Source organism: Arvicanthis niloticus, chromosome 8 (assembly GCF_011762505.2).
Source record: "Arvicanthis niloticus isolate mArvNil1 chromosome 8, mArvNil1.pat.X, whole genome shotgun sequence".
Lineage (NCBI taxonomy): Eukaryota > Metazoa > Chordata > Mammalia > Rodentia > Muridae > Arvicanthis > Arvicanthis niloticus.
In genome coordinates, this window is record NC_047665.1 from 85,320,322 (window position 1) to 85,341,299 (window position 20,978).

At 43.0% G+C, this 20,978-nt stretch overlaps 1 protein-coding gene across 6 annotated transcripts in view; it reads right to left on the reverse strand.

The window, feature by feature from the left end:
* Bbs9 (Bardet-Biedl syndrome 9) overlaps positions 1 to 20,978 on the reverse strand; it is a 369,513-nt gene that overhangs the window by 66,539 nt on the left and 281,996 nt on the right. For all 6 annotated transcript variants that reach the window (XM_076939717.1, XM_076939716.1, XM_034510258.2 and 3 more), the window contains one exon: positions 10,215 to 10,397. In XM_076939717.1, coding sequence (XP_076795832.1) covers positions 10,215 to 10,397 — 183 coding nt within the window. The remainder of the gene's footprint in view (positions 1 to 10,214; positions 10,398 to 20,978) is intronic.

The window sequence follows — 20,978 nt, forward strand, 5'->3', positions numbered from 1 at the left end:
TGTGCTGCAGCTTGGCTTGGTAATGTGTAAGAGTCACCCAGGTGGTACTGGTTTTGAAGGTATAAAGAGGTTATGGAGAGCAGCTGATACTTGGCATTGTGAGAGGCTGAGGAAGGACGCTGATGAAAGTACAGTCTCAGTGGCCCAGGACTGAAGTGGCCACACAAAGAACTTGAGGCTTGGTATCATGAAGGGAGCCTATGAGAGGCTATGGATGAAGCCTAATTGCAGTGGAAGACCCCACTGTATTGAAGATGTCAGTACCATGGAATGATCACCAAGAACAGCAGCAGGAATGGGGTGGAGTCAACCAGAGCATAGAGTGCTACAGAGGACAGGGCTGGAGAAGTGACCCAAGCCCTTTGGAGGAAGACCGTATGTGGAACCCAGACACTGGATCAAGAAACCGTTAAGTTAAAGTTGCCTTGGATACCCCAAGATATTAGAGATGTCAGAGCTGTGGTAGACTTGCTGAGGAAAGCTGCTAAAAGATTAGAACCAGCCAAATAGAATTGTGTTGAAGTCAACAAAGATGAAAGGAGTTAGAGATCTGAAGATCGCTTTGACACCAGACATGAAGATGAAGTTTGCAGTTTGTCCAGCTGGTTTGGGGTCTTGCTTTGGTCCAGTATTTCCTTACTATGATGTTTTAGAATAGTAGTGTACAACCTGTGACATTGGAGGTATATAATCTGCTTTTTGATTTTGACTTTATAGTGGATTATAGATAAGTGATGTGATGAATCTCAGAAGACTTTGAACTTTGGACTTTTAACATTGTTGAGACTTTTAACATTGTTATAGACTATGGGACTTTTGAAGTTTAACTAAATGTATTTTGCATTATGCTATGGCTAGGTATGGCCCGCATAGACTCTAATGTTTGAACAAACCGATGGGGCCAGGAGTACAATGTGGTGGTTTGAATATGGTTGGCCCAGGGAGTGGTACTATTAGGAAGTGTGGCCTTGTTGGTGTAGGTATAGCGTTGTTGAAGGAGGTATGCCACTGTGGGGGTGGGCTTTGAGATCTTCCTTCTAGCTGTCTGGAAGTTAGTCTTCTCCTGTTTGCTTTCAGAACAAAAGATAGAACTCCCAGCTCTTCCAGTGCCATGCCTGCTTGGATGCTGCCATGCTTCCTGCCTTAATCATAATAGACTGAACTCCTGAACTTGTAAGCCAGCACCAATTAAATGTTGTCTTTATAAGAGTTGCCTTGGTCATGGTGTTTGTTCACAGCAATGGAACCCCTAAGAAACTAAGACATCATGTGTCTCACATGACTTTATACATGCTCTGGTCTAGCTTAAAAGGTGTATCTGGCTCTTCTCCTGTTCTCTTTCTCTCTCCTTTTGCCCTCCTCTCCCTCTCTTCCCATTTCCCTCCCCCTTCTCTCTCCATGTGCTCATGGCCGGCCTCTACTTCTCTTTCTTTCTCTCCTCCCTTTCTCTTAACTCCCCTCCCTATGCCCTGAATAAACTCTATTCTATACTATTAAAAAAAAAAAAAAGATGTATCTGTATGAAGTATCTGTATGAATTGGGAATGGTGGCACACACCTTTAGTAACAGCACTTTGGAGGTAGAGGCAGGTGGATCTCTGTGAGTTTGAGACAAGCCTGGTCTACAAAGAAAATTCCAGGACAGCCAGGGGTATTATACAGAGAAACGCTGTCTCGAAAAATCAACCAGCCAAACAAACAAACAAACAAACAATATGTAGCTTAATATCCATATATCAAAGAGCAGATTTTGCTCTTATGCAACACAAAAACATTTGGTGCAGTTTACAAGATAAAGAACACAGAAAAAGAGAAAGAATGTTTCCTTTGTAAAAAGTGATCTTTGAAAAACTGTACAGTTATGGAAGAACATCTGTAATTATTTGAAAGAATATAATAAAAAGCGGAGTTTCATCCTCTAAATGATGATGAACTCTGTGCTTCAACTCTGCACAGATGCAGACGAATCTGTTCTTGAATTTACTGGACATGTAGTCAAGCACACATGACAATGTTGAAATACAGCGAAGGAAAACAGCATCGTGCCCCCACTGGAGTTCACAAGAGGATACAGGCCAGAAGGAAAGTGGGGAATGCAGACTGACCTGCCTACAGCAGGCAGGTAGACAGACAAACAGCCAGTGCTATCTACAGGAAGAAAAAGCCAGTGGCTCTGCTTTGATGAGACTCAACTCAGCTTCTATAGATTGACAGGGAGATGCTGAGGAGGCACAGAGAGGGAGTTTATAAATGAGAGATGGCAGAGCCAAGTGACACAAGGCCCTGACTGCCTGGCACTGGCACTCGAACTCCACACAGGTGCCTCAGAGCCAGGACAAGCACACAAGCAGATGTGAAACGGGAAGACTGGGAGTGCTGGGTTCCAGAGACACCAAGGATGACCTCTACAGAAATGGGCAGAAAGGCTGCTTCAAATGCCAGCACAGGCAGTCAGGTAGACAAGAAAAGACCCCAGGCAAGAAGCTTTCCAGAAAGAAATTCCTAAGAGAAGCTCTGGGCTGTGTGTTATATTCAAATCTGGTAATAGAGAATATTACATAATTAAACAATAGCAGTTGTATCTAAGTAGCAACAGCACAGGGTATATGGCCATTATGGATATGAAACTAATTCCACATGTTTATCTTGCTGGCTAAGACCATGGGAAATACCAAAATATTTACTTTCTGGACTACATTCCCATAGACAGTTATAATTGTGATGATACTTGAGCCGTCACAAAGGCAGACTTAATAGTGACACCAGACTTCCTCCTGTTTCTCTTTTGAGCAGGCTCATTAGTAATGGTAGCGATTAGTCATTGCTCGGTCCAGACAGCAGGCACAATGGTCCCGACTTCAAATCTGACCTGCGGCAAAGGCACCTTTAAGTCTTATAAGTGGGCCTTGATAAGTCCCTCCATACAATAGGACTTCCTATTATAAACATCTGTTTTCTCATATGAACCCTGTTCAACATGTTAAAAATAAGTTTCCTTCTGTATCCGTTTGTAAAAGGAACCATCAATCAGATTGAAGGTTCAAGTCTCCCTCTTCTGTTGATGTGAATTTCCATCCCAACTTTCTCAGGGAGTTTTAAAAGTTAGTACCAGGGAAAGTTAACTATTAAGTCCTTGAGAACACAATAAAACGTTTCTTTTTCAAATGGTAGAAAATACTGCCAAAGATATTGAATGCAATTCAAAGGAAAGAAAATATCAAGACAGATGCTATGCCACGTGGAATCTACAAAGCCAGGTCCCCACACCAGCACACTATTGCTGTTTTCATTCCAGACACCCCCCCCCCCCCCGAGCCAAGTGAACACACACAGGCCTCAGAAGAGAAGGCCCCGACAGCCCACTCAGAAACCTCAGTCCTCCTCCTCCTTGCTTTCTTGCCATCGGCTGGATGAAAAATCCAGTCATCTGAGCTGTTTACTAAAATAATGAGAAGCAGATCTGAACCGTGATCAGGAAGGGCAAAGAGAATTCATCCACATCCAATCCAAAATAAAGCAAGAATCCAGAAGACTGTAATCAAAAGAACTCAAAGGCCTTGTTCACGTTGACAGGAAAGAACTCATAATGACTAGTGTTAGCCAAGGCCATATGGAGGATACAATATTTTGCTTTCGGTTGCTGTGATGAAATGCCTGAGGTTATACCTAATTTATAAGGAAGGAAGGTTTACTTGGACTCACGGCTTCATGGGTATCAACCATGGTTGCTTGGCCGTGTTGTCTTTGAGTCTGTGGCAAGACATAAGTAGTATCATAGTGGTAGCACATGGCTGAGTACTTCTTACCTCAGGAGAGGGAGAAGTTGGAAGATGGAGGAAATGCCTGGGATCCCAGCATCCCTTTCAGCTACATCCAGTGACACACTTCCTTCCATCAGGTTCCATCTCCTCGGGGCTCTACCATCTCTCAGTAGTGTCACAGGCTAGCATCCAAGATGCTAGGGCATGGTTCTGTAGAACACTTCCAAGCTACATCAAAAGCAGAGTAACAATACTGCTGCCATCTTCTGCCGCCCTTTATGCAGACACATACAGATCTCTCAGATAAGCTCTTATTTCTACAAGTATGTGGTGTTGACATTTGACCACGCAGGTCCCAGGACACCACAAATAAAGGACGTTAAATCAGACATCAGGAAGGAATCTCACATGAGTTTCCTGCTCAGACTTCATTACTTTACTAATATGTGCTGTGGTGAACCCAACAGATATAGCCGTGTTTCTTCTTGATGCTCACCACTTCTATACAACAGACCTTCTGAAATGCCAGAAATTTCTGTCTGCAATGACTTATGTAGTAAGCACTCATCACACATAGCTACTAGCAAGTGAACGACAGATAATGAAGTCAACTTATTTCACATCAGCTTATTAATATTTCGTGTGGCAAGTGGTTACTGTATTAGAGAGTTCAGGATTAGAATATTTGCTTATGAAATTGAATTAAAACCACCAAAATGACACCTAAATCTGTTTTGTTTAAAAGGTATGTCATGGCCCAAACAATGTTTAAAAACTAGTAAGTCCTTAATAAAAATTCATTAGATGATTAAATGACTTGATAAAAGATTATCCCATTGAGTCAGCCCTAAAAATGTTTACACACACACACACACCCCACTACACCTTTATGTCTCTTGGCTTCTGTGAGGCACCACAGGAAAGAGATGCTTAATGGCACAACCTTTAAAACAATGCTCTCTGACAATACATACAGTATGTTCTATAGAATTTCAAAATAGATGGGATAGGATTTCAGCCCTGCTCCCTCTAAGATTTTATGCTTTCAAATATCTTCTACTCCTAGCCTGAAAGCTATTTGTTTTATAATTTAAAATTATTGGGAGCACAGGAGTAGAGCTCAGGAGTGGAGAATATACTTAGCATCCCTGACAGCACGGGTTAGACACACAGCAAACACACACACAGAAGCCCTGCTACACACAGTTTGGGACTACATTATGCCATCATTACAGAGAAAATTTTTAATTATTAATCCACCAGCAAAACTATGCTTAAGACTTCTTAGAGACAAAACAAAGTTTTCAATATTTTTCTCAGTAGGCAAATCATCTCCACAAAGTACATCTGGTGTGTGTGTGTGTGTGTGTGTGTGTGTGTGTGTGTGTGTGTATTTAGCACCTTAAAAAAAGTACATGTACTAGTCTGAAATACTAACATACATTTGCTACTGGAAAGTGATGAAAGAGAGAGAGAGAGAGAGAGAGCGAGAGAGAGAGAGAGAGAGAGAGAAAGAAAGAGAGAAAGGAAGAGAAGAAGGGATGGAGGGAGAGAGGGAAGGAAGGAAGGAAGGAAGGAAGGAAGGAAGGAAGGAAGGAAGAAAGGAAGGAGAGAGAAAGAAAGAGAAAGACAGACAGACAGACAAGTATTTCTAAAGAGACAGAGTTTTTAAAAAATCAACCAGGAGCTCTGCTACACACGCAGTGCTGTTTCAAACAAACTGCTGATGACTAGCGCTGACCCCTGGTGACATCATGTGAAGGGCACTAATTTCTGTTAGCACTGACCCCTGGTGACATCATGTGAAGGGCACTGCTCTCTGCTAGCGATGACCCCTGGTGACATCATGTGAAGGGCACTGCTTTCTGTTAGCAGTGACCCCTGATGACATCATGTGAAGAGCACTGCTCTCTGCTATCCCTGACCCCTGGTGACATCATATGAAGGGCACTGCTCTCTGCTAGCCCTGACCCCTGGTGACATCATGTGAAGGGCACTAATTTCTGTTAGCCCTGACCCCTGGTGACATCATGTGAAGGGCACTAATTTCTGTTAGCAGTGACCCCTGGTGACATCATGTGAAGGGCACTGCTTTCTGTTAGCAGTGACCCCTGGTGACATCATGTGAAGGGCACTGCTCTCTGCTAGCCCTGACCCCTGGTGACATCATGTGAAGGGCACTGCTTTCTGTTAGCAGTGACATCATGTGAAGAGCACTGCTCTCTGCTAGCACTGACCCCTGATGACATCCACAGGGCACTTCTCTCTATTACTAGCATGAGAAAGTTCTGAATATTGTTTGCTTTGTGAACCTAATATCATTTAGGAAGAAACTTTTCTAGAGTTTTCTATCAAATGTATCCTGCTTGATATATTCCACCTCAATCATACACAACAAATCAGTATAAAAATATACAGATATGTTTGAAACATAAATATCATCTGAGCCTTTCTTTCTACCTGTCACTTGTGGGGGCATCTGCCCTTGGGCTGCCAGTGTCTTCTGGAAATGTTGCCCAGATGTTGGGGTTTCTCCCCCTCACACACGTGCCCTGCCATCTACCCTCAACCAAACCATCTAAATTGCATTCAGATTTTTGTGGTATCATAATAACTTCAATATGGTGTATATTTTCAACATTCTGGTAAGAGACTCCTTTCTTTCCTGCCTCGCCCTCCTCTCAAGTTATTTCAGGTTTGAATATTTCATTTTCATGGCTCAGCTGGGTAGCACAGAGGCCCACCACATAACACTTATTTGTGAGGTCTACAGACACAGCATGGGAATTGTTAACTAGCATGTCAAAATCACACAGTGTATGTGTACGTCTTAAAGGAGGAAGAAATGTTTCTTTTAAGACACAAGCTGTCTCAGCATCATAACTCCAAAGTGAATACTACAGCCCAATTAACCACAAGAAGTGTCCAAATTACTCCTTGGTCTGTGTTATTTCCAAATATCTTACATCCAACAGACATACGGTGTATTTGCCTTCTAATCTCACCACGATAGGAAGAGAGTTGGAAGAAACTTTTTCTGCATTCTTTGGAGAACAGAGGCTATACAGATAGGCAAGGTAGAGAATCTCCAAGGGACTAAGCCTTTCAACTTTCTACATGGTGAACACTCATGCATTTCTACAGGACTCTGATCTCCATGGTGCACGTGCTAAATACATCCATACGTTTTTACAGGACTCTGGTCTTCCATGGCATATGTGGTGAAGACATCATGTATTTCTATAGGATTCTGGTCTCCATAGCACACAAGGTGAATACATGATGTATTTCTACAGGATTCTGGTCTCCATGGCACACAAGGTGAACACATCATGCATTTCTACAGGACTCTGGTCTCTATGGCACACATGGTGAGCATACTCATGCATTTCTAAGAAATGCTGTTCTTCAAGACCTCCATGGTGAACACAGTCAACCTCAGATCAACTCCAAACCCCACACAGTGGTGGAGAGAGCCAACCCTGCTAAGAAAAACAGAGCAGCATTGCACATTATAATGTTCAGTAGTAAGTTATGATGCTGAGACAGCTTGTATCTTAAAAGAAACATTTCTTCCTCTTTTAAGACATACACATACACTGTGTGGTTTTGACACACTGGCTCACAATTCCCACGCTGTGTCTCATGTAAGCGTTATGTGGCGGGTCTCTGCGCTACCCAACTGAGCCATGAAAACGAAAGACTCAAACCTGAAAGTGTCATTTCTTCTAACAAAAAATCAATTTTTTAATTGTTCTTTACTTAGGACATAAAAGATCAAATAAAAAAATGACAATCTGAGACAAATTGCAAAAAGAAAAACTCTTTGTTGATAGTCCATTTCCCTCACCCTGATATACCGAACTGGCAGTGGATGCCTGAACCCTCAGACAGAGCTAAACCCTAAACAAACATATTTTCATATACATATACACATGATTTATAAATAGGCACAAAAAGAAACTGACAATAGCTAAGAATAAAATCAAGGACTCGTAACAACAAACTATAATAAACATGCTAACGCAGATCTCTCTTGTCGAGGCAAAATTTATATATTAATATGTTTTAGTCTGCTGTTGAACACAAAACACAGAGATTCAGAACCTGAAGACAATGAAACAGGATTCAGGAAAAAGGATCCACTGTCAGTATAATTTGTTTAGTTTATTATTTCTGTCTGTGTGTGTGTATATATGTGTGTGCATATATGTATATGTGTGTATATGTGTGTGTATATGTGTGTATATGTGTGTGTATATGTGTGTGTGTATGTGTGTGTATGACATGGGGGGGGGGACTGTCACAGTGCATATGCAGAGGTCAGAAGACATCTCTGTACAGCAGTTCTCTCCATCCACCTTTACTTGTCTCCAGGCACAGGACCCAGTTGCTGGAGTGTGCATGGCCATTCTCCTTCCCTGCTGAGCCATCTCACCAGCCTTGGCAGAATTAATGCCCCTCCTTTTTATCCAAGGGGTTCATGTTAGCCTGTGCACTGGCCTGCCTGCCTTCTTCTCTTCCACCTTCACACTATGCATTCTTCCACTGAATAAATATGGGTTATGCACCAGGGCTTTAGCAGACAGAAGACATGACTCTTGCTGTCAAACTGTGTCTTACTGAGAGGCACACAGTTTATCATGAAGATGATTTGGAAGGAGGGACAAACCTGTTCCAGGGATGACTTAACTTCCGGTGCTTTACTTGGCTGACTCCTTAGCTCCTGTCACAGCTGTGGGGGTGGGACCCAATTTGCTCCTTATGGACATAGACTCAGTGATTCAGACCATCTAAGGACCACAGTGATGGACATTTAATGGTAGGACCAAAACCAGAGGCTACCTAAGGCTTCCTGACTCCTAGAGCGAGTTTATGAACAATCCAACCCACCCCGTGCTCCTTCCCTTCATGCAGAAAAGTATCTCTGGTTCTGCTACTGAAACTCAATTTGACTTAAACAAAAATTTTTGTTGGCCTCTTTATATCATTTGCCACCAAAACGTTTAGCCTGCTTTTCAGTGTATTTATTAGCATTTTAGGTCACAAAATAGAGCTTTTATTGTCTTAAAATTTTGATGCATCTGGCAAAACTTGTGATTTTTTTTTTTATGACTGTTGTAGTTTGGATGAGAATGGTCCCTGGAGGCTCAGTTTTGGATGCTTGGTTTCCAGGTGTTGGTAAGGTTTGGGAAGGACTAGGGGGTGTGCCCTTATTGGAGGAGGTGTGTCACCAGAGGAGGGCTTTGTCCACTTGATTTCTGGTTAGCTCTCTCTGCCTGGTGCTCAGATGTGAGCTCTCAATTACTCGCCCTGCCCTGCCCTGCCCTGCCCCGCCCCGCCCCGCCCCGCCCCGCCCCGCCTCGCCTCTCCCCGCCCTGCCCTGTTCTGTTCCTGGCCATCTGTGGTGGCCATGGATTCTAACCCTCTGAAACCATGAGCCTCAAACGGAACAATTACTATGTTCATTTAAATAAGGCATCTGGCTAAAAGCACACACTTTCTGAGGTGACAGACTGGGTCCAAGTCCCAGCTCTACTTAGAAAAGTGTTTAACCACAGAACAATGTAGGTTTAGTCATCTGTACTGGAGATAGGAACAGAACTGAAGCTATCTCCAGGGCCACATCTATGATTAAATGGGAAATACCTGCTAAGCACTTGAAAAAAAAAAAGTGTTAGTCTCAGTACTGTTACTTTTATAATCATGTCCTTAGATCTAGGTTTGAAACTGGGTTTGAAACCAGTTTCTCCCTGAAACAACCACCACAAGGAGCTATGCTCACATCTCTGGTTTCCAAGGCGCCTATTATTTCTCCATCAATAAATGCACACAGAAGAGCACGAGGCACTTGGTCCTGTACGCATCTATGATTCAAAGAATTTTGGTGAAAGAATTTTGTTTAATGGACTCTTTGGTGAGAAACCTCCCATCCTCATTTTCTCCCTTTCATTCTGAAATGCCTCTTCTAAGGACTTTATGAACGATTATAAAGAACTCTGTAAATGTAAGCAACTCTTCCCGTCATTCCCAGAAAAGCTATCGCAGTCCCCTAACCTTTTGAAGTAACACTAAAACTTAAGAACACTGAACAAATTAAAATGACTGAACTGTTTTCTCTGGCAGCCTCGGGAGGGATTAGCTAATCTGAAGGATTTACTGCGATCACTCAGACTGTCAAATGACTACTTTCCTGCCTCTCAGAGATTGAAGAGCGCATAAAAACAGACCGAGTACTACATAAAACTGGACTATATACCTATTTTTAAAACCACTTGTGGGGGGCAGTGCCATCAGATGACACTTTTATTATGGTTTGAAGGAAAAGAAAAGAGCGTTTTTGTGGAAACGCAAGCCTTCTTTTGATGCCTTAAAAAATCAGATAGTCATGTGACACCTCCCCCAAACCCAAACCTTCTCAGGCATGCGGCTGTGGGGCTTGTGGGTCCTTACCAGTTCCTGCGTGTCTTCCTGTGGTGGCAGAAACGCTGCTTCCAGAATAGCAGTCTGGTCAGCGCTCAGCCTCTGCCATAGTCTGATTAGTAGGATCAGCAAATGGGTGGCACTCTTCAGGCCGGCGAATGACTGCAGCAGCCTGTCTTGGTTTTCCTCAACCGCATCTGCTAGAGCAATCACCTGAAGAAATCACAAACTCTGGTTAGGGACAATTTCACAACCCTCAAGCCACCGGCAGATTTCATTTGTTGCGCTTCTGGTTTTCTTCCCAGCAGCTTGACAAGCTTAGTCTTCTTCCACAGACACAAGTTACGCTGAATAATGCCGAAGTCATCTGCTAGCTTCCTTCTTTGGGAAAATGCCCCAAGTAAGTCCAAATCCATATGGCCAGGGGAGAAAATGTCCACAGAATCAGCTTTATAGGGACAGTGTTCAGTGTGTGCTTCACAATAGGAAGATAAGTACTCGTAAAGAATAAAACTATTTCAGTCTTTTGTAATTAGCTATGGAGAGCAATAAGTTAACAAAAATCAAAATAACTGTACTAGTCTTTGTTTTAAATAACTTTTGTCACTTTTTCAGAACATGACTCTCATCTTTTAAATTTGTCTTTATAGATGATATGGCACAGAGATATCTAGTACTTCTTTAACATTTGTAAAAAGCCAAACGAGATTCAAATACCTGATTAGCTGAAAACTGTCATTTTTTAACACAAATGTTAGTCACCAACCCACAGGGTATTAAAAAGCAGCTCAGGGTGTGTTAAGTTTGCAATGCCAAATCTACTTAGGATGAAAATTGGCAGGGGTGAATATAGAGTCTGCCCTAAAAACTTCTCCTGAAAAATCTTGTGGAAAAAGGAACTGAAGCAACAATTGGGTGGAATATCCACGTCTGCCCATCGGCGCTTGTTTCTACTTTATTTTAATGTCTTGGTAAATTCTGTGCTCATTAAAAGTAATGAACTGGCTGCCCGGGAGAGTCGCGGCGTCTATATTCCCCAGGACAGGAAGAGCCAGCGCTGGAGCAGTAAGCGCCTTCTCAAACGCCCGCCAGCTTGAGGACTCAGATGAGATTCAGGAGTCTGGTGCTAGGCGATCTTACGTTCAGTGATACTGCATGGCTTATTGACGCTGGCCCAAAGGGCTTGTTAAAGCATCACCATTCAAACAAGTAGAGTCTACAGCTGTGTGGTCTCTCAAATTCCATGTAGGGAAAAAGGTCCACAAGGAGAGTCACCAGAGTGTCTGAGAGACACCGGACACTAGATGTGAGGGAAAGACAGCACAGCTGATCTTTGCCTGAACATGCCGTTCACACCAGGACTCTCTGCCATGTGATCAACACCTTAAAGGAGTCACAGAAGCCAATTCCAGTCAGTCAGTTCTCCAGGGAGCCAGTATCTGAACCAAGGCCAGTAGCACATAAAATCATGGCTTCCTGTGTGCCCAGGACCGTGCTTTCCACTAGCATTCTAAGAAGGTGATTGGAGCTCGTAGCCCACAGGACCTCATAATCATTTAAAAGAAACCATACATACAGAACCAATTAGTGGGAAGAAGCATTGCTATAATAATGTCTTAATTGTGCAGAAAATAAAGTGTAAAAGACGCTAGCAAGGGACCAATTACAATGGACCAGAGTTAATATCCCTGGGGCCTCTTTTACTCAAATGGGGTTGGAGCGCATCCCTTTCCCATTACTCTAAGACGTCTTCTAGAAGAGGTGGGAGAGGCAAGTTTGCATAAGTTGTAACACCTGAAATCATATGCACCCTGACCACGATCCCAAGCGACTCCTGTTACAGTTTGAGCTTACACTGCCTGTCTTGCTGTGAATGTTAACAAGTAAGCATCACTGTAGAGCTATGACACTGAGAGGAGGTGCTTCCTGGCAAAGCTGAACTTATGAAAAGATCAAGGCCATAACCCCCGCTGGGTACCAGGTAGGTGCAGGAAATCTGCAGAGTGCACCGTGACAGAGATAATCACTACCTTCAAAGAGTTCATACTAAAGAAGAAAAATGGGGTGAGGGGGCGAGTATTGGCCGTATAAGCGAGGCTCTATAGACCACAAAGGAAACTCCATTGGTGACATGACTCTTAAAGATGGTCCTGGATTAACAGAGCAGAAACGGTGTGCTATGGCTTCTGCCCCGGGCCATGTGATCAGTGTCGCTGGTCACTTGTGCCTACTTGACATCATTTCTCTTATACGGAGGAGAAGGCTGAGGCCATGCTTACTGAGAGAAGTCCCTGGAGTCATCAGGAAAATGGAGCACACAGATGGGCAGAGGAGGTAGGTCTATCCAAGTACATGAAATGCTTTTAGACTTGCATTTAAAACTGGCCTTGACCATATAAAAATCGCTGGTAAAGCTGACAGTAATCTACAGTTTTCAATTTTTTCCTACTTAAAAGATATAAAACAAAACAAAAATTGAGTCAGAAATTGGGAAAGGCAGCCCACTGACGACAGGAAAAGATTTTCTATTTTAATAGCTGTTCTAACAACACCCCTTTCTTCCTGCCTGTGTGAGAAGTACTGGCCGCTTTCATTGCACTGAGATCTTCCAGTGAGGTGGCCAGTGTGACGACAGCCCTATCCTGTAAGTAAAAGAGCAGAACTGAGCACCGGGGTCCGTCGTGCCCAAACTGCTTGAGACTGTAGGCACGCTGTAGGTTCAGAGATGAACAGCCTAACTCTGGCTCGGCTTGGCAGGCTTCGGGGACAAGGAGCATGCGGAGGGGGAAGCACACTGGAGCTGACTCGGTGAACCCCTCTCAGATCAAGAGAAGGAACCAATTGTTCAATTCTCAGGAATTCTGCAAGCCAGTCATTTCATATGGCCACTACTAAAAATTACAGAACTTAAAATTAAATTACCAAAAAAAAAAAAAAAAAAAAAGGATTAATAAATACTCAAAACTCATTATTTGCTGCCGTTCTGTAGGTCTTGTGGCAACCTTTACTTAGTTTATCTGTCTTTGGTCAACACTTCACAGTAGGCTACTGCGCTTCTTCCAACTCTATACTCGGAGACCTTACATCGACAGCTTGAAATCTGCTACTGGAATTATCTACAACAGAAAACTCATAGTGTGTTAAAGCCAGCTCCCTCTGCCCTCTGCACCGGAGGCATGGTGAGGAGTTATCTGCACACCACTGGGAAGGGAGACCTCCCAACACACTGGGAGTGAGGAAGGAGCCTTTAAAAGAGGACACAACTCCAACAAAGTAAAGACTGCTGGAGAAGGCACAGTAATCAAGAGGTTGGTCATGGGGAATGCTCAGGTGGTGGGCAAGCACTTAACTCTAACAGCACCAAGTAGTCTGAGTATCCGTGTTAGTCAATAAAGCACCGGCAGCCAGAACAAATGCTTGTGGCACTCACTGGGACATTGGTGAAGCTTCTATGCATGTTCCTTGGGAAAATTCTCACAGTGTAGCAACATGCCAGTTCACGGACCCACCCAACTTGCTAAGTAGAACTGTAGTGAAAGAATAACGTAGTGAGACGGCAGCCCAAGCCACAGGCTCTTTCCAGGACAAGGCCCAAGATACATCAATCTGAGAGAAGCACTGTCTCTCACCGTTTCAGTCTCCCTGGATGTATTTCTGTGCCATTGTGGAAACAGTTCACTATCCCCAAATGGTCACAGAAATTGGAAAGAAACGGGATAAACAGTTCCTTATGTAAATTACCCCCAAGGAACTCTCCCTGACCTACTGGCCAGCATGAAATACTAAACAGATCTCCATGTTCTCAATTGAGTTTTGCATGTAACAGCCAAGTTGACTTTGTTCTCCATGAGAGCCAAATGAATTAAACAGAATTAGCATATTAAAAAGAGTTGGAAAAACTAGACCCATCAAGATTCAGATCTGAATGACCAAGGCCCAGAAGATCTCCCAGATCACCTGGAACTGAGAAATGAAACCAACCAGATGCTAGGACTTAACATTTGAGGGAGAGTGATTTCTTTTTCCGGGCTCACGACTGTCTGAGCAAGCTGTGTGTTCCCTAGTGTTCAACCAAACTACAAAAGGGAGGCCTATAGGAAACAATAAATGCTAACGACTTCGAGCACAATGTGCGGATGGCCTTTGTTTTGCTTTTGCAAATTGATGGTTTCTAAATAAAACAGAGACCCCAACGGACATCTCTGTCTGATGGCCATATCAGTTGATGCCAGAGTAATAAGGCAGAGGCCCAGGGAGCTGCAGGAAAACACTCAACTCATAAAGCGAGTGTGAAATTAATCCCAAATACTTCCAGCTGCCAAGACAGGCTCTAAAATTGGTTACAGGAAAGCAGCAGCCGCAACAACGGAGTAGACATGAATCATGCTATGTGAACATGGACATGTCCAATTTCTCCACCTAAGCTACTCCAATCTGCTTCCACATCTCATGTGTGGCACACAGAGTCCTACTGTGCTGCTGTGGAGACTGACTGTGATCCAGGCTGCATGCTCAGAGCTCTTAGCATCCATCACTCAGCCCCCTGAGATAGAAACTGCTGACAGTCCCCACCCTACCCTGTCTCCATTTCCCAGTGAAGAGATGAAGGCTTAGAGCCATCTGTGCACACCAGCCAGGGCAGTGAGCAAGGGCAGAGAAGCGCCAGGATTCCAGTTGTGTTTGCTGCCTTCTCAGCGAGTGCCCTCTGTCTGCACAGAAACATGAATATCAACAAGTGACCCCACAAACCCAGCAACGCGACCTCTTTTGATAACATAAGGTAAGCACTGCTCAAATATCATACTTATCCCAGGCGTGTCCTTTAGTGACACCTTACATCTTTGGGGCTTTCAATACAAGATAACTCAAGACGGTTGCTTTCTTCCTGAAATGGGTCACATCACAAAGACAGCAAGTCCATAATGTGTTAAGAACTCAACCTTACCACACTCTTTTTTTCTCTCAACAAAGGGAATGGTATATTCTGTATAGCTCAAAGCCATAAAAGCTACAGGACAGTAATTTTTTAGGCCATCTCCTTTAGTGAAGCTACTTTTCAGAAAAGGATAATTCATCTGTTTTTCTATAAATTGCAAGTTACAATGTTTTCAGTAGTCTAAACAAGCCCGTGTTGGTGCTAATTGTCAACATTCCAATGAAAGGCTTCCTAGGAACCAAACACAGGCTGAAGTCTTTACAGGGATTGGCCCATTTAACTCTCAAAAACCAACCTGTGAAGTAGGTACAAGTACCATAAGAAAAAAGAACTACAGAAAGGATCAAATGGCAAACAGCAGTTTATCACCACAAAACGCCACCTGCCCTGCCTGTCTACCTGCACCCTGGCCTCATCCTAAGCAGTATGTACAATAAGATCTATCTGGTGCCTCAGTGGTCCCTCTCAGCTTGTCTGGACTTACGATATACAACATGGTTTGAGGTAGATCAACTCTAGTAACAGACCAACATAGATGAACACGTTAAGACAATGGAACCCCACATGGCACCTGTGGAAGGCCATGCTGGCACACATAGAGCCTGGGAACCAAGTAGACAGGTTCTCCCCACCCAGGGAGTCAACTGCCACCATGCCAGTCCAACACTCCCTCTCCCCAGCAATGGACTACTTTCTTTAATTCAGGAGCCAAAACAAGTTGGTTCGTGTCAGCTATCTGACCACAGTGATGAGAAGAGTAAAAGGGGAAGTGTTCATCCATTAACGACTAATGCCATTAATGCTTAATGACATTCAAAATGTCAGAATAGTCATGTGACTTTGGAGCCAATAGGCTTATGTTTGAATATGGGCAGAGCCAGTTACAAGCTGTACAACCTTTAACCCCCTCAGACTTCGTTAACTCACCTACACAACAATTCTCAACAAAAGCCAGTCGTCATCCCTTCTGTCATTTCTAGTTTATTTGGCCTGTGTTAACTATTTCTTAACGCTCCACATAAAGTCTAGGTATAACAGGCAAATTATTTTTATTAGACAAATAATGGCATCGAAAGGGGAGGACTTATCTGCTAATACATAGAGCACAGGACCAAGTCCCCTCTCCCAAGCGAGGGGAACAACTGGTCACGATCTTCCATGCGCCACCCTTTGTGATCGCTCAATAGGACAGTCTTCATTTTGTAACTAAATTTAACCAAGTTTCAAATTAAAATGTCATGAGACACTGAATCAAATATACTACTAAAAGCTATGAAAGTCAGATGTATTGGATCTCTTATTTTACTTTGTTATACTTTTATTAAAACACAAAGACAGGGGCTGGAGAGAAGGTTCAGCTGTTAGGAGCCCTTGCTGCTCTTGCAGAGGACCAGAGTTCAGTTCTCAGGACCCCCACGAGATGGCTCACAACCACCTCTAACTTAAGGGAATTCAACATCTTGTTCTGTCTCTGTGGGTCCCCACACATAATAAAGGCATGTGCGTGCATGCGCACGCGTGCACACACACACACACACACACTCCCCTCTTCAGTGTCATCTGTGATGGCATTCTGACAGTCCAGACTGCAGCATGGCAAAGGCCTTGCAATAAGGATGAAGTTTACTAGAACTCAATTTTGACTTTGGCTGTAAAGATGCAATTTGTATCCAAAAACATTGTTCTCTCACCAAAATGAAAATTAAATGATATTCAAAAAGAAAAGAGGAAGATCATGGATGTCAGAAAGGCAAGATGAGCGTACTGGAAGGTTTGTACACCAAGTCCATCCTGAATCTAATGCCTATATGCATTCTTTACACTTTGAACTCCGGCACAGACTAAAGCCAACCCTGGGAGTTTTATTACCAAGGCATAGCAAGGATCTAATTTTTCTTGTTATTGTTGGTTTGTTTGAGACAATCTCTCCATATATCCCTGGCTGTCCTGGAACTTGCCATGTAGACCAGGCTGGCACTGAACTCAGAAATCTGTCAGCCTCTGCCTCACGAGTGCCGGATGATAAGAGCTCACCATCGCACCGAGCAAGAATCTAATTCTTGGCCACTGTTAGCACTGCATTGGTTTACATAGAGAGGATGAAGAATGGATCCCACTCTGTCTCCAACAGGGAGGCGCCTGCAGCTCTCCCATCCACCACAGAGCTTACGTTTCTAAACCTGGGATTACAATACATTTTTGACCATGACCATTTTGGGTGACTAATAAGAGCAGAAATCTATGTGTATGTCTCATTAAAAGCTTGACTCACACATTCTATATCCATAAAATGATGAAGAAACAACATGGCAGTTAGGAGCAGCAAGGCATGACTGCTGTGACCCTCGAAATCAAGGCAGCTCTTGCCAGGATTAGAATTTTCCCTGACGCTAATCTGTACTTGCCAAATGCCTTGAAAAATCCATATAAAACTCATTTTAGAAAACAAAATATTCCTGAGAAACTTCATTATACTTAAGAAACACATCTCCTCTCCTTTTCCTTTTAAATATTCTGCTCAGAAGAATGTAAAGGTAATCACTGTGGGGACATAGATATTGGCTGAGGCATTTCAAATGTATACCACTGATACGTAAAAAATGCTAAAGGAGAGAGACAAATCATTTACAAGTGGCACAGAGAACAACTCTGCTATTTCTGCACAGCTTACTCACTAAGTAGACATGTAACTTCATCAGCTGAAAGGAAACCGACTCCAATGCCTGTCTCATATAAAACTAAAAATACAACTGATCTCAGGCCTGATTACAGTTTTTACCTCCCCACCTCTCTCCACCGCCCGACGGCTGGCCAAAGTTTTACCTCTTTCTATAAAATGATCTACCTTCAGCCAAGTGAAACCCAAATTTAAAATAATAATAATAATAATTAACAGAATCAGGTTGTAAAAAGACAAATGAATCTTTTCTGGGCCATGCTCTGTCACTGAACACATTGCTTAGTAGAGCAGGAATCTATGGTTGGCAATGTCGGAGCTCACTTTACAAGCCCTGGAGAATGCCACAGTTATCTCTCTCCAAAAACAACATCTACAGGGTCTGCATAGCTTCTAAGTTTAGAATGCTTCGGGCAACAGTCTTCTAGACAGACATGTCTGTGAGTAGGAAGCCACCCACGCAGCAGGGAGCACCACAGTCCATGAAGGGGAGTCCGTGAGAGGAGCTGGCTGGCTGGGTGTCCCCGTGTACCCCTTTACCTAAGGTGGTCAGTGTTATGACGAATTCTACATGTGACCAATTACAGTTTGCTAGTGGCCACTTCTGACTGCAAACAAGAAAACCTGGAGACCCCACAGTGCTGGTGATGACTCCAACCATGTCCTCAGACTTCCTGAAATGAAGTAACATTTACATACATGTATGCATATGCACACACACACACACATACATGCACACACATACATATTCACAATGTAAATAAGCAAACAAAAATAAGTCTGTGAAGAGAGCCTTGTGATTTTTATGATTTGTGATTTTTAAGGTAAAAGACATATTTATACCATTATTACCTGGTAGAACAGGCTTATGACTAGAGTACATGGAAATAATGTGTATGTACATGGAATATGTATATGCAACAACACATTGTACATATGTACATAAAATATGTCTATGGGATAAGACAAGGCAACACGTGGGATTGCCTGGTTTCATGTGGCATGAACTGGGGAATGGAGAGAACATGTCTACAACCATGGCCTGTTGAAACACTAGAATTCGAAGGCGCCTTGCTGAAGATGCCCTGTGCTTAATTGTTTCTGTAAATGCTTCCAGACCAGGGGCTGCCTTGGTACCAGCTTTACCCACCCACAATCTCTGGCACATGGCAAGATTTTCATGAGCAGTTGATATTCTGTCAAGACTTGCTAGGGCGCCATGCAGGACTGCTCAGGGCGAGCTTGCCTTCCGGGTGAACAAGAACAAGTCTGTCGTATTTTAAAAATGTTTGTAGGCTAAGTGATTGATTATGCTGACTGGGTCTGTAAAGAACCAAATTAACATCCACACCTCTACATCTCTACATGCAAAGCTTATCACAGATTCACCCAAGTCTTTACTGCTATCACTGCTCTGTAGACTAAGAGTCCAGGTGAGTCTTTATCGTTGCACTGCCTCAGCAACTGTAGGAGGTACACAGCATCCTGTGCTCTACACACTAGTTGGTGCCAGTAACATCTCCTGCCATTGGCTATAATAACCAAAAATATTTCCAAATGTTGCCAATAGTCAATGTCCTTCTCAGAACAACCCTTGTTTGGGGCCCTCTGGTCTAGAGTCCATGTTCTTATACTCAAAACACCTTTGATTCCCATCAGAAGCAGAGCCTGGAGTCCGAGCAGAAGACGGTGACCACTGACCTTCAGGCATTTGGTATCTCAGTCAACACTGGAGACTATGAAATACCAAAATGACTATCAGAAATGTGTTTGGATGGATGATATTAGAAGTTTTATAATTATAAATACCAGTCTAGGTCTGGCCCACTGACAAATATGCCCATACTTCCCCTTCCATGATCAGGAAATAGTAATCCAGTAATCCACTTGTGGGATGGGTCCAAGTCTTGAGTTTAAATAACTGTAGGTATCGCCTTTCAAGAGGTTTCATGATACTCACTATGATGCTAGCACTACTTACACCAATAATTTAACAGTTACACAGTTACTGTGTGCAGTATGCAGGATTGAGTCTGTGAAACACATTGTACACATTGAGTCACATTGTACATGTGACTTAGGAGCTACCTGCTAAGCTTTATCAAGCTAATAAAAATAATAAATGCACTATTAATAACATAGCCACTTACTATGTGTACCATATGTCAGACATAAACTTGAGAATTCAATTGATATTATATCTGAATCTTTTTAACAACCTCTCTAGAAAATTATTGTTTGTGACTAACGAAGACAATAAGATTCAGAGAAATTAGCCAACTTGGGCAACACCATATGTGAAGGCAAAGATTCAAATGGGCTCTGCCCCAAACCCACAAAGCAGAAGTCCTTCTCATAATACCATGCTGCATCCTCAGATACAGATACAGACAGACAGATAGACACACACGTACGGGGGGGGGGGTAGCAATCTACGTTTTTAAGATGTGGTAAATTCTACATTTATTACCAGAGTCAAGTAGCAGATTCTATGGGTGAACTCCCCTCACCGACTGACTGCATGGGGATTGCATTGGGGCGGAGAGTCCAGAATCCTTTGCATGCCTCTCTTTTAAATAGACCCACACTGGGGTGCACAGCTGCTTTTGTTTCAGAAAAGTCCTCATGCCCCATGCATTGCTCTTTGGCTTTCATCTGACTACACTATATGTGGCCTTACAGCCACTTGGGTCTGTGACTCCTGCAATCACCAGGCACACCAAACACTAACATAAAGTAACCTGTCACAGATGAAAAACCAAGTCAAGGCTCTTGCCATTTGGCCCTAAGAGGCTTCCGTGATCTCTTTTTGCATTAGTTTTCTCCTCTGTAACAGGAGGGTTTGTTCACAGGCCTGTCAGTCACAGTGCCTAGCACATAGTAGGCACACAACAAAGCCTGGCATGACTGCCATTAGCTTAGTCTTTGGTGTTGCAGGGCCACAAATTCAACCAACATAATCTTCATGAAAGCAAAACAAAACAAAACAATCCACACACCTGACGATAATAAAGCCTTTCACTTGCCTTCTCGTTTCTTTTTATATGATTTTGACCTTGGTGTCTTATCATGGGATAATTTTTAATATAAAATAGACATTACTTACCAAAATATAACATCCTATCCACTCTCTTACAGCACCTATAATATCATATCTATTGTGCCCGTCACACTTAGAATT